Source organism: Podarcis bocagei (assembly GCF_964188305.1).
Source record: "Podarcis bocagei genome assembly, chromosome: 11".
NCBI classification, from domain to species: Eukaryota; Metazoa; Chordata; class Lepidosauria; order Squamata; family Lacertidae; genus Podarcis; species Podarcis bocagei.
The window spans coordinates 43540229-43554891 of NC_138136.1; the positions used below are offsets into that span (position 1 = coordinate 43540229).

At 43.5% G+C, this 14663-nt stretch overlaps 1 protein-coding gene across 1 annotated transcript; it reads left to right on the forward strand.

Annotated features, from left to right (window-relative positions):
- Positions 1–10050: 10050 nt before the first annotated feature.
- Positions 10051–11108, forward strand: LOC308597507 (G-protein coupled receptor 4-like; the record flags this gene model as incomplete). Its single annotated transcript, XM_081213337.1, has 1 exon — positions 10051–11108. The coding sequence occupies one exon, from the start codon at positions 10051–10053 to the stop codon at positions 11029–11031; it is 981 nt and encodes a 326-aa protein (XP_081069463.1). The 3' UTR covers positions 11032–11108.
- Positions 11109–14663: the final 3555 nt, after the last annotated feature.

A 14663-nucleotide genomic window follows, 5' to 3' on the forward strand; every position in this document is an offset into this window, starting at 1 on the left:
ATGGTATGATTATTTTCCACCTTCCCATTCCGACTCTCAGGCACCCTATCTGCATAACCGAGCAATTTCATAATATAGACACGCTTTTACCCTCGCAAGATTGAATGTACTGCCCTTGGCTGTACTTGAGGGACGATTCCAACAGATTCCACACGAAAAAGTCCCATGTCCCTGTGGAGATGGCAGTACTGAATCAGTGGCACATGCGCTTTTGGCTTGCAGTCTTTATAAAGACTTGAGGAATGAGATTATCACCCCTCTCTTATTGTCCATCCAGGTTGCCCAACCACTGCCACAGTGTCTTTTCTCTTGGCAGATCAAGATGAGCAGATGACAGCAAAGGTTGCAAGGTTTTTAGCTGGGGCAATCAGAGTAAGGTCCACTATTTGACTGTTGATTCAGAACCCTAAAGTGTGTTTTATATAATTGACTTTTTTTTTGTTCTTTGTGTATTGCATTGTTCTTTGGTTGCTATGGCCGATGGCTGACGCAAATAAAGATTCATTGCTCATGATGCAATGCAACTGGAATTAAGTAAGCACATGTGAAATTGGGATTGGTCTATAGGTCTCTCAATTCTCCTTCACACCTCAGCAGCTCATGAAATAATGTCCAAATCTCAGTCATATGTTCAGCACACATGCCCCGCTGTCTGTTAGGTCTGAGCATGTCTCTTTTCTTTTGTAGGGTCTTCTGTAAGACAGCTTCTCCAATTTAGTAGTCCTGATGCACAGTGAAATATACTATGCTGGTATCCCACAGGTCCTTAACAGGGATTATTATAGGATCATCTGAGGATTTGCAGTCTACCCTGTAGGTTCCTCATGGTGAATTTATGATGCATTTCCTCTTCCCTCCTATATGCCCAGCTGAGAAAGACAGTGTCCAACTAGGAGAATAGAAAGCTTCTGGGTGGGTATGTCCCAAGACAGTGGTGGGCAGCTGGTAGATCAGGTTTTGCTGGTAGATCTCTGGGTGATTTTGAGTTGGAGGGCTTCTGACTCCCAGTTGTCCAATAATAGCAATGACTAAGAAGCTTCTCCTACCCCCAAATTAGACTGCTGAAAAGAATGCTTGGGGAAAACCAGGAGTGGAGTGTGACATGAAAGGGCTTGTGGTGGTTCTGATCACAAATTCCTGAACTATGTGCTGAAAGATGCCCTGTTCCTTAATTTGTGGTGTAAACTCACCCAGCTGAGCCAAAAAGCCTGAAGACTGCCCTGAGGACAAATAGAACCTCGTTCTCGACTCCTTTCGTAGTCACCAGGTCCTCCAAAGAACGTAGTAACCTGCCTGCCCTACAACAAGGATTTCAGTCTATTTTGTGGTTAGAGAACAGGACATTCTAGTTCAATGAAGCCAGCAGCATTGTTGCGTGGGATACAGATCACCAGCTGATCACCAGCTCAATACCTGATCATTAATTCCTAAGGGTTTCATTTTGCATGGACGTAAATGCAGGACGACATTGTACCATCTGACTCTGGCCTACATATCTCCAAACAGCGAAGGCCAGATGAAAATAGGACAGCAAAGAGGTCAGAGGAAAGAAGGCAAGCATGAGGCATCCGCAACGTGACACACAACTTACGGAGCACGTGTGTCTTGGACACGTGTACCTGGCCAAGGAGGAACCAGTGCAATTTTACGCACATTATGGATGAATGGAAGAGATTGCGTATGAACTCAATGGGACCAATTATTTTGTTGCCATCTGACAACACGTGGCTCAGGGTGCTTCCTGTCAATTTGAGTCTGACTTCCACAGTACGTAGATGGCTGAGAGTCCAGCATGCATACGCAACACAATTTCGCACAGACCATCCATGTCTATCCACTAAGACACATCTGTCACAATAAGTATGGGCTGCTGTTTCCACTGGTATAGGACAAGGGTGGCCTTCAGACCGCCTGCAGGCCAGATCTTTTTTATCCCAGCACATTCATCTGGCTCTGGTGATTCAAGCAAGTTTTAATTGAGGTGTTGTAAAATATATATCTACACTGCTCCCTTGTAAGAAAAAGAATCGATGAATCTCCGTGTGCATTTCATATACATTTTATTGTGCTGCTATCTCATGCACTTTCTGGAAAGGCAAAGGACCACTGCCAACCTGTCTCTTGTGGGGATCTTTCAGGAAGCACATTCATTCCTCAGGGCTCCCCCAATCAATGACCTCATAACATCCGGATGCATGTAATGCTCTCAGCACTAAACAGTGCCAAGTTTATTGTAGAGGCAGCCATCTGAATTTGGGCAACCGCTTCTGGCTTTTGTGTTAGCATAGATAGAAAAGAGTGACCTCTCAGAATAGCCAAATTGGCCATCCTGGGTATTTGGGAAGTGGGAAATGGAATGGATTGAGGAGGGACTCTGAAGCTTTGTGAGACCAAGGGAAGACATTAAACACACCATGGTACTTGCAGGTGCTACAGCAGCAACCCCTGTATTGAATATTCATATTTGATGGAAAAAGGAATACAGTGGTACCTCGGGTTACATATGCTTCATGTTACAGATTCCGCTAACCCAGAAACAGTGCTTCAGGTTAAGAACTTTGCTTCAAGATGAGAACAGAAATCGTGCTCCGGCGGCGTGGCGGCAGCAGGAGGCCCCATTAGCTAAAGTGGTCTTCAGGTTAAGAACAGTTTCAGGTTAAGTACAGACCTCCGGAACGAATTAAGTACTTAACCTGAGGTACCACTGTATTGGGATAAGAGATTAGGCCATACATGGCAGAAGCTATCTTTTAAAAAATCAAGTGTACTTGCTATTGTACTTGCTATTGTTATACTATTGAGAATCAGAAATTCTTGCTGATCTATTGAAAATCAGAGATTGACCAATCTACCTGATTTTGATCTACTTTCTTCCTCCCTTTTATTCAATTGACTAGGCAGGAAGTCACCTTAAAGTTTGTCTGTGTTTTTATTTATTTTTAAATTGTATTTTATGTTTTAACATTGTACACCACCCTGATATTTCATGGTGTGGTGGTATAGAAATACTTTGTTCTAGAAATACTTTTGTAAAATAAAATTAATAATTACATGGATGACCAGAATGTCCCGAAATCTTGTTATCATGCTAGAGAAACGGAAACTTTGAACCCAAAGCTTTTTGCAGGTGAAAATTTGGCATGTTGCTCCATTACACATTTCACACTGACTTTTACTCAAAAAATGGTGAGAATTATATTTATGGCTTTTACGGAACCATTTCTGACAGCTGGTCCAATCCAGCTACTCATACATGCTAATCAGTATCTTAGGTTAGTCCAAATTCAGCTCACTTCAGGTGCACATGTATTTATTATTATTTATAAAGAATATTTATATACCCTCTTTCTATTTCAAGACTGAACCACTCAAGGACTCTCTCTCTCTCTCTCTCTCTCTCTCTCTCTCTCTCTCACACACACACACACACACACACACACACACACACACTAAAGACCTAACAAATGAGTGGCAGATAATTAAAAAAAACCAATAAAAGTAGAGAATCCACAGAACTAAGCAACATACAAGCCAAGATTCTGTCTAAATAACAAGTATTTGGCTAATATTGTGTTCATCGGCCTGGGACTCTGAAAAAATAAGAGCCTGGATTCAGAGTAAGCTTAGATGATGCACCCATTATTATTTTTTATAGCATCTTTCTTGCATACAAGCAGGCTAGTATTTTCCCTTTCAGAATTCCAATTACCATGCCAGTCAAGTATATGTCCTGGGATGGACCAGCCTGACCTTAGTCCAGAACATTGTGAAAATCTTGGCCAAGACAAAGGAATGGTTCTCCTACAAACTTTATTATAGCCATGAAGCTTATCCTTGTGTGAGTCACCCATCCTTGGCTAACTTACACCATAAGGTGGCCATGAGAATAAAATAAGATAACCTATGTAAGCCAAACTGATAAATAAAGATGGAGGAAAGACAATAGCTAAAAATATATAAACCCAAATAGTTTCTTTTTCAAATTCTCAGCCTGCTTCCCCAGGTCACTTTCAGTTTGGCACTTACATCTTATTAACCACAATGGAGCTATTTCATCCAAACACTAGACCATGAAACCACTGCTGACTAATATCACGAGTAAGATGCTAGGTTAAAAGTAATATGCATAGACAAGTAGGTAGGAAACAGATCTCTTGGGACAGTATGATGGGGTAAGTGCTTAATTTGCTCATGTTTTTATGATAAAGTTGAAACGGACCTTGACTGACTGACTGACTGACTGACTGACTGATTGATTAAGTAGTTCTCCCTCTCAGTTGCTCTCTGTTAAATAAGTTCCTGCGTATGGTGAGTGCCTTAGTTCCAAGTAGATCATATTATTTTCTCCTATAGCATCGGCTGATGCAATTGCCAAATAAATCCCGAATCCATTGCTGAACATATGGAATATCAAAGGCACCTCGCCTATGAAATTTCTAAGTATAAAGAAGAAGAAATAATAATAATAATAATCTATTAGCATCTTTTTCTCACATAACAATCCTTTTATATTACTGCTACTGTTATAGACTATAATACACTCCAAGTAAGGACATTTTGTGTACAGAGGGATATGGTATACCAGTTAAATTTGCACCTACCTTATCCTAATGCACACACATGGCCACAGTTTGCAGTGAGTAAGGGTAAGTGGTGTCTTGTGAGGTTATTTGTTAAATAAGATTAGAGGAATGTCTGCTTAGTTAATATATTGATGCTAAATGCATACAACACACACACACAAAATGGTTAGCTACTACCACCTATGGGTTTAGGATCAGCAGGGTTTTAATGCGTCATATGGCTGGCTCCTTCAACTCTGAGAGCCATCTGAGATACTGAGTGAAACTCAGCCAGTGTCCTTTCCCAGCCTACTCAGCTCCCCTAATGGGTTAGTGTACCTAGGAATTTGGTCAAAAGATGAGGGCACTGATGTAGGACTATTAGTCAGAATCCCTCCAATCAACACACAGGAGGTGACTTAGCCAAGAAATTAGATTTGCAAACCAACACAAAGAACATAAAACTGCAGTCAAGGAACCAAAAAGGGAAAAGAGAGAGGGACTGTGGGTTGGTGGTTCCTGTGTCCGGGAACTTGGCCAGTTGCCTGTTCTGGATGGGGTTGCACTCCCTCTGAAAGAACAGGTGGTCATGGATCCATTTTTGCTGCCAGAGACCAAGGTGGCTTCAATGACTAGGGCTACCTTTGGTACACCAACTATTGTTGTTCTTGGGCAGGGACAACATCATGCACTGGTAAACTCAAGACTTGATTACTGCAATGTACCCTATGTGATCTAACCTTGGGCATGGCCTGAAGGCTCCAGCTGGTGCAAAACACTGTAGCTAGACTCTTGAAGAAGACAGACTATCACTAGCACATAACTTTGGTGTTTAAAAGCTTGCACTGGCTGCCCATACATTATTGGGCAAGGTTCAAAGCTCTTGTATTAATTTTCAAGGCCCTTAGCAACTTGAATCCAGGGTACTTTGGAGTCTACCTGATCCCTTATGCCCCTGCCCAATCACCAAAGTATTTGGGGGAATCACAGTTACTGGTCCTCCAGGGCTCAAATGCAGGGCTTGTATCCACTAGGAGCTGACCATTCAGTGTTGTGGATCAATTTTGTGAAACTCCCTTCCAGTTAAAGTCAGATAGGGCCCCCCTACTGAAATTCCAGAGCTTACTGAAGACTTTTTTTGTTATTCCATCAGGCTTTTTATCGGAATTCTGATTTTATACATTTAACTCATTTTTACTTTCATTGTTTTGAGTCTCCTGTACACCACTTACAGATGACTGTAATTAAGTGGTACAAACATTGTGAACAAGAATAATAATCAATATTGCTTCATGTAATTGTCCCAAATGTTGCAATGGGCAGTAATATGTACCTTACATGGCTATAGAAGACCCATAACAAAAGGAAGTCAGAAATCAAGGTCTCTCTTTACCATCATAGCAGAAGATGTCATATGAAGTCTAGAAAGTGTAGCAACTGCTAACTACAAAGTGTTTGGCTCTCTATTTGTAAGAAACCTGGCCTTGATACTAACAAGAGGGTATACTTTGATTTATGAATGGTTCCCTGGTAGAGCACACAAGACAAGGGAAATCTGGTATTGCCCTACTCAGTATACAGAGGGATATAATACAGGGTGTAGCAGTGGCGTAGCGTGGGTTGTCAGCTCCCGGGGCAAGGCAAGTAATTTGCACCCCCTAACCCCTGGATTTGCGCCCCCTAACCCGTGGATTTGCGCCCCCTAACCCTAACCCCCAGATGCTGCGCCCGGTGCGGCCAGCCCCCCCTGCACCCCCCACGCTACGCCACTGGGGTGTAGCATAGCTCATGAAACCTTGCCCTTTAAAAACAGGGAGCAACAGAGGGTTATATATAACGCCTTTAACATAACACATTATATTTCTAACTCTCTGTGATAGGTTTGGCCAATCCTACCTTTGAAAAAGAAACTCTATCCAACGGTAGACTCTATCCTGGGAGTACAGAAGTAGTGACACCATGAGTTTGGAGCCATTTATAAAGTCCTTTTCAATCATCCCAGAGAGGAGCAGCAGGAATCTTCTGTTGGATCTCCCACCAATAATTTAACTTGGTATGAACACTTGTAAACTGCAAGTTCACAGTGGTAAGGCACCATAAACCACTTGCTACTGTCGATGCTCCTTATTTCTCTCAAGGCAAGAATTAGGAGGGTCGACTTAACCACATATTGAAACAATATACATTGCATGGAACTCAGCGTCGCACTATGACAAATCGGGTCCTCCCTTAAGACCTGGTGAGACCTGGACAACTGACACCCTGTGTTGTGGGTGGGTACGATTGGTCAGCCACAACACCCGATTGGTAGGTCCCTCATAGCTGGGTGCAATCTGGCCAATGGGACGCAGTCCAAACAGTTTTAGGGACCTATTGATGCCGATGCACGTGACCCAGAGCATCATCTTTCGGTGCGTGCATTTGGAACACCTGCCCACCTCTCCCTATTTTTAGGGCTTTGTGCTTGACCTTGCTATGCCGTCGTGTGTCGTCTGTTGTTGGGACAGGGGCATGGCAGGAATTTTCCTCACTTGGCTGATTGGCTGTTGCCATTTGGGTTTTGCCTGCCATGTAGCAAATTGTCACAACTTGTAAGGTTTTTGATAGGCTCTGGTTCAGGTGATAGGGATGGGAGAACGCTTTCGCCATCCCTATGTGAAGGAATCCGTTAAATCTGGGAAACCGGGTTCGTGTCTCCGCTCCTCCACATGCAGCTGCTGGGTGACCTTGGGCCAGTCACACTTCTGTGAAGTCTCTCAGCCCCACTCACCTCACAGAGTGTTTGTTGTGGGGGAGGAAGGGAAAGGAGATTGTTAGCCGCTTTGAGACTCCTGAAGGGGAGTGAAAGGCGGGATATCAAATCCAAACTCTTCTTCTTCTTCTTCTTCAAAGGAATCCAGGGACTCGATGGTTTGGTCAACCTCTGAGAGGGGGTTGTGCCCGTGCCTGAGTCCAGGGGGACATTTGGGTGGCAGAGACAGCCTGTTCCCAGCTTTCCGCTTATCCACATGTTCACCCTTGGCTGACCTATGCTGGAACCCTGGTCAGCGCTACCTGTATGGCAGGGAGCTAGTCAAACCAGAGCCTATGCAACCATTCACTTTCTGTAATCAATAAAGTTGTGGCCTAAATTCTGCCAAAAACCAAAACTAAAATTTGAGTCAAGTGTGATTTTTTTTTTGGGGGGGGGGGGGTTCTGGGTCTGAACACGCAAAACATTGAGTCTGCAGAAGCATTGCAGCTTGCCAGATGGAACAATCCCTCCTCCTCCTGAACACTGTTCTGGGGTTTCCCTGACACAAATTTGGGGGTGCTTAAGGGGAGGAGAAAAGTGGTAACCCAACTGCACAAGTGGAAATGCTTGTGCAGAGCTCCTGCTGACAGGGCTCATTTGCTGAATCCTGCCCATTATCATCTAAAGTGGGGACCCCCCATTTGAAATCTGTGAAGTAAAGGCAGGGGTGGCAGTGTAAAGCCATGCAGTCCGAAGTCTAAAAACTCCACTGCTGTTGGGTTCTGTTGGTTCAAATGTAAGCTCCAGAATATTAAGTCTACTTTAACTGCAGCTCGCTAATATCTGATGCTGCTCTAGAGCCCTAAAATCTGACCCTTCTATTACAGGAACCACTGGTTTCTTTTGCATCCGGGAGGACAGTGCCTATGAGAAAGTATGGTGCATGCAAAACAGCATCACCACATAAAAAAAGAGTTCCAACCACACTGAAATTTCCTGCAAAGTTTTATTTGCTTCGTGTGCAGAGACGTGCTGTTCTTTGGTCAGTATGGAGTAGTTAAAAAGGTATGCAGGGCTTTCAAAGTTACACAGATATCTTTAGAACAAAAAAGGGGGGCAGAAGAAGAGTCATTCTGTATTAGAGCAAAGTCCCATCATTCTGATGGTTGCCAGCCAAATCCCTCAGGGAAGCCCCCCCAAAAGCAGTGCTTGAGCCCTCTCCCTACTTGCGACCCCCAGCAAATGGTATCAAAATGCATGATGTCTCCTACAATGAAGGTAGATCACAATAGTCATGACTGGTAGCCATTGACAGCTGTATCCTCCAAAATTTTGTCTGAGAGTCAGTGTGGTATAGTAGTTAGAATGTCAGACTAGGACCTGGGAGGCCAGGGTTCAAATCCCCAGTCAGCCATGAAGCTACACATTATAGCTCGTGTATTGGTCCAGGGAGCACAATGTGAACCAAGCAAAATTATCTCCCATCTCTAGCTGAGAAATGGTCTAAGGTACTAACCTTAGACCGTTTCTCAGGGACAGGGAAGAACATGCATCGAAGAATGTATTTAGGAAGGGGTCACAGGTCAGTGGGAGAGCATCTGCTTTGCATGCAAAGGTCCCAGGTTGCTATTGTTTATCAAATTTGTATACCGCCTTATACCTGTAGGTCTCAGGTTGCTTCACAACACAAAGTTACAATATACAAAGCACAAAATACATAATAAAAACAATCAACAATACACACTACTAAACAATACACTCCCCAACGAAAACCCCTAACCAGTACTCCAACCCTCTAATTAATAATAATAATAATAATAATAATAATAATAATAATAATAATAATAATAATAATAATAATAATTTATTTATACCCCGCCCATCTGGCTGGGTTTCTCCAGCCACTCTGGGTGGCTTCCAACAAAGATTAAAAATACATTAAAATGTCACACATTAAAAACTTCCCTGAGCAGGGCTGCCTTCAGATGCCTTCTGAATGTCAGGTAGTTGTTTATCTCTTTGACATCTGGTGGGAGGGTGTTCCACAGGGCGGGCACCACCACCAAGAAGGCCCTCTGCCTGGTTCCCTGTAGCTCAACATTACAAGACTCAGCATTAATGTATACCATTTCACAACAATTTCAAACAATCCCACCCTCCAAATAAACCAGCACCCACCCAAGTTAAAACCTCATCCCTGCTAAAATAATAATTTTAACACACCCTCGACGTGCCCCCCCTAAGTGTCATCCCTTCAAGTGTGGCCCTGTCCCAGGGCAGGCAGGCTTTATAGAGCTGCCCCATCTGCTGATGTATGCCTAGCTGGGGCAGCAGATATTTCCAATGCTGCCTGCCTGTCTTCCCAGGGTCCCGGTCCTTGCAGGACTCTCTACAGTCCTCTTGAGTGAGGGGAAACTGGCAGCTCACGATATTTTGTTGTTTAATAAAAATAAATTTAAAATGGCAGACAAATTATATCACACATTCAGATTTTTGGACCTGATCTCTTTTGGTGTCTTTCTTCCTTAGGTGTTAGGTAAATCCTAGAACTTGTGGTCCACCTCTGCAAAGCAAAGGATGTGGAAAGGAGGATTTCTCTATCTCCACCTGAGCAGGTTTCATTTCCTTCTTCACTTTCGGCAGATGTAAGGGGAGTTCAGCAGTTGGGAGAACCCCGCTCCACAGTGACTATGAGATGACAAAGGTCTGAAGACAGTGTCATTGTGAGAAAGCTTCTAAGTTCCTTTTGGTGCCATGAATGCCACCCACTCAACCTGCCCTGTGGCTTTAAACACCACCAAATACTTCACAATTCCTATGTACACTGTGGCACTGACAGCTGGGCTGCCTCTGAATTGTTTGGCCCTTTGGGCCGTGATAACCCACATCAAAAAGTCCATTGTTCTCTCGGTCTATGTGCTGAACGTGGTGCTAGCGAACCTCTTGCAGAGTCTGCTGCTACCCTTCTGGATTGCTTACAGTTCCCGCAACCACCACTGGATCCTAGGGCAAGTAGCCTGTGTGGTGGTTGGTGTGGTCCACTCCACAAACTTCTATGCCAAGAACAGCTTCCTATGCCTCATTGCCATGGACCGTTACATAGGGTTAATTTACCCAATGAAGTTCCACAGATTGCAGACAATGAGCAGTGCCACCACGGTAAGCGTTGTGGCTTGGCTCCTGGTGGCCATTTTGTGTGCTGCTGGCATCTGGCTAGAGATGAAGGACTTGGGGACATGGCAAGGGAATTGTTTAGACAGCATCCAATTAGGCAAGGACTATGCACACTTCAAGATATCTACCATGAGCTTCACTTTATTCATTCCTTGCATTCTCATGGGATTCTTCTACCTTAGGGTGCTGCTTGAGGTCAGGAAGATGACATCTCTGCATCAAAGAATAAAACGGAGGATCTGTGGCTTTATCTCCGTTATCTTGGCCTCCTACTTCTTGCTCTATACTCCCTTCCAACTGGTTTCATTTTATAGATTCTACTGGACACTGGAGCTGGAAAAGGACAAGATCTGTGATTTTAAGAGGAGCATTTTCAATTCCATGTACTTTACTTGGTGTTTGGCCACCTTGGCTAATATATTGGATCCCCTTCTTTACGTCCTGCTCCTTAAAGATGTTCAGGCTGATCTTAAAGATCAGCTCAGTTTCAAAGGTCACAGGACAGAAAACACACATAAGTTGGAAGATCTTCCTTTACATTCCACAACAGAACAGACATAAAAGCAACCTGAGGTTCAATAAGTCATCTACTAGCTTTAGACATGGAAAACCTAATGGTTAATCACAGTGTCTTTCAAACTTCTCTGCTCTCTGACACTAAAAGAAGTGGCTGATTTGACCAGGTCAAAAATAAAAATAAGGACCCTCACACACAAGGAAGTGTGTTTCTAATGTCATCAGGAAGAACTTCTGACAATAAGAGCTGTTAGATGGTGGAACGGACCCCCTCACAGGTTGGTGGACCCTCCTTACTTGGAGGTCTTTAAGCAGAGGTTGGATGGCCACCTGTCACGGATGCTTTACTTGAGAGCAGTTGGAATAGATGACCCTTGGGATCCCTTCCAACTCTACAACTCTACAATCCTATGAAAGTAACATGACCTGTAGAATTCCAAAGTTGTTGACCACAGCTTCAATATACTGATGGTGCTCAGCTCTGTCTTTCCATCCCGTTTAAGCAAGCCTCTCTAGACACATATATGTTGATGTATTTTAATATTTTTTACTGTTAATTTTAAATTTATTTACATGTTTCAAATATGTTAACTGTTTTAATATTTCTCACAAACTGCTTAGAAGTTTTACTACAACCAAGTCCTGCAATTTATGTTAAGTAAAAATAAAATAGCTTTTGCATTAAGCTTGTGTGGTAAGTCCCTTATTTTCCCATTTGGCAGATCAAGAACAAGGGTTAAATTTGTTTGAAGCTACCATATGAGGCAGGTGGGATAAGCCCCCAAGGTTTTCATGTTCTGGTTCCATTCACTGTCTGCTGGACCACAGAAAACAGATGCCTTCTCTTTCTTCTAGAAGAGTGGTCCATCTACCAAACCACAATAATCCAGGTCATCACCATTGTTACAAATACTTATCTTTGAATTGCACCACTTTTATGTGCCAAAACAGAGGCTGGGGGTTTTGTGAAATAAATGGCTTCTTGTGGTGTCATCTAGGATGTTATGACATCATGGTTGAAGGGACCTGGTTCAACATGCATCCTAACTTCATCAGGGTGACAGGAGCTGGCACCTGCACAAGACACACGAGACAACATTTGACCTGTGGCTGTATTTGAAGACTATTTGTTCTGTTTAGCAAGGGTGATCATTGTTGTGCCTCTGTACAAGAAGAGGTGTTAGTCCCTTTTAACTGATATTCTTAACTGAACACACACTGAAGGGAGAAGCCCACCAGATACCAGGCACACTACTACTCAAATTAGGCCCCAGTGTTTTTCTTACAGTAATATGGGGAAGGTTGATGCGGATCCTGGTGAAAAAGCATACTTGGGATCTTTGCAACTCAAGGGGTGTCACTTGGCACATGCACAGTCCATGTGCACATCCGGTGCAGTGGGATCACAGCTTCTGGTTGCATCCCTAATGCCATGTGTCCCACTGCCCTTGCTCCCAACATACATGCTGCGTTTGAAAGAGGAGCACACAGAAATTGGATGGTGGGGCCAGGAAGCATGGTTCTGCTGCCCACCTGACATATGGGATGCAAACGTTGTGGAAGTGGTAGATGGCAGGGTGAAGTGATTGTGTTATGGCACTCACGTTACCTCCAGTCTGTCACTGGAGTCTGCTGCTTCCTAGGAACAGAAGGGGGATGCAATCTTGCTGGTGGGTTTTCACCATGCCAGCCTCATTGCCACCTTGTCTCTCCTCTTCTATCTTCTAGGAAGCAGCAACAACAAGACTGACTGGAGGTCAGGTGAGCACTTGCAGTACCACCACTCCTGCTACTGTGTGGAGGGCTTTGAATGACCACTTCAACTATGTCTGCATGAGCAAATGGTTACTTTTCCAACTTCCTTTCCACTTCAAGCTATACTCCACATGAACCTGCCTTCCATGAGTCAAACCATTGCTTCATCTAGTCTCCATCTAATTCATGGCCAGTACTTTTTTAAAAAGGAATTTTTGGGCGGGGGTCTTAGGGAGCCAAAAACGCACTTTCATATCTTGCCATTGCAGCTGGAGACCCTAGGAAAAGTCCAAAACTTTGGGTGGTGTCCAGCTAACCAGCTAGGTTAGTGCAATGACTTTTAGCTGCACAATGAAACTTCCCCTCCCTTTCCTGTCCTCGTATGCCACATGAAACCCCTTTAAATCTGCTCCAGAGGGTGGAAGGAACACCCCAGAAGCAGATTTAGAAGGAGCATTGTGGGCACACAGTGAGGGAGTAGGGCAAGGAAGTGTGCGCAGCTAAGAGTAGTTGCACTAAATTACTATTATTATTTACATTTCTATACCACCTTTATCTTCCAAGGGTCTCAAGGTGGTGTGCATGGTTCCCCTTCTCCACATTTCATCCTCACAACAGCCCTGTGAGGTAGGTTAGGCTAAGAGATGGTGACTGGCCCCAGGTCACCCAGGGAGCTTCATGCCTGAGTGGGGATTCAAACTCTGCTCTCCCGGGTCCTAGCCCAACACTGTTTAGTTGGTTACAACCCTGTATTTAAAAAACTTTATTATTATTTTTAATGACAACTTTGGCATGTGCACACAAAAAAACTCTTTCGTGCCCTGCAGACCAGTTTTAAGCAACCCCTACTGTATTTGATCAACAAAGAAACATGAAATTTGTAGGTCTGGGTGGGCTGGAGAACATTTGCCCCTGTCCACTTGTGCAGTGTTGTCCAGTGTTTGCACATGGTTTGAACCCAAAGTTTGAGGCACACTGATGGCTCTGGGAGCATTCCAACCCTGGTGGTAATAGAAATGGCAGTGCCATGTGTCTCTATCTTCATTCAGATCGTAAGACCTACCAATTGCCATCTTCTCAATCTCGCCAGAATTCAGCTCTGTTTGGTCCATGCAGTGATAGACAGTGAATAAGCACAGAGATCTGCAATATCTAGTCTGAGTGGCGATAAGAAATTAAGTGGTGTTATATATCTGTATCTGTGTCTTATATGCACATAGTCCTATGGCTATGCATCTTGCGATAAGAGAGTGCCCACATTCTTTTAAAACCACTTCAAGTACTTTTATTGGGAAACTTTCTTTGAAACACTCTGGTTTAAAGAAAAACAAAGGGGTGGCTATTAAGAGCCCTCCTGTTCTTAATTTTGGGGAAAAGAGCAACAACATACACTTACCTTAGAAGTCAAAGCTACAGATATGCATCCACTTTGTCCCTCTAGGTACATACCTCTATTTATGTGATAAGATTCAGCCAAAGGTGGGGATGGAGAGGTATACAATTATTTCAAGCACAGTCTGAAAGGAACTGCCTCAAAGACTTTCACATAGCTGAGTAACAAGTATCGAGAGGCAAGGAAAGCTTGAAATTTCAGGCCATCTTTGAAATAGCAAAGCAGGCTAAATCTCAGGCAAAGCAGATGTCAAATAACGACAGTGCTTTGAAAGAAAAAGGAAGTCGTAAGGGTTACATTGCTTCTGATTAAGAAAAGCCAAATTGAAATACAAAACAATTAAAATTGAAAGCATATTTGGGTTGTACACTGTGCAGCCTGCATCTCCTTACTTTCCTTTTTCTTTCATACCCAAACCAAAAACCACAAGTTCTAGTGTTAGGATTCTGAAAATAATAATAATAAAAAATTCCTTCCAGTAGCACCTTAGAGACCAACTAAGTTTGCACACTTCTTCAGATACATGCAG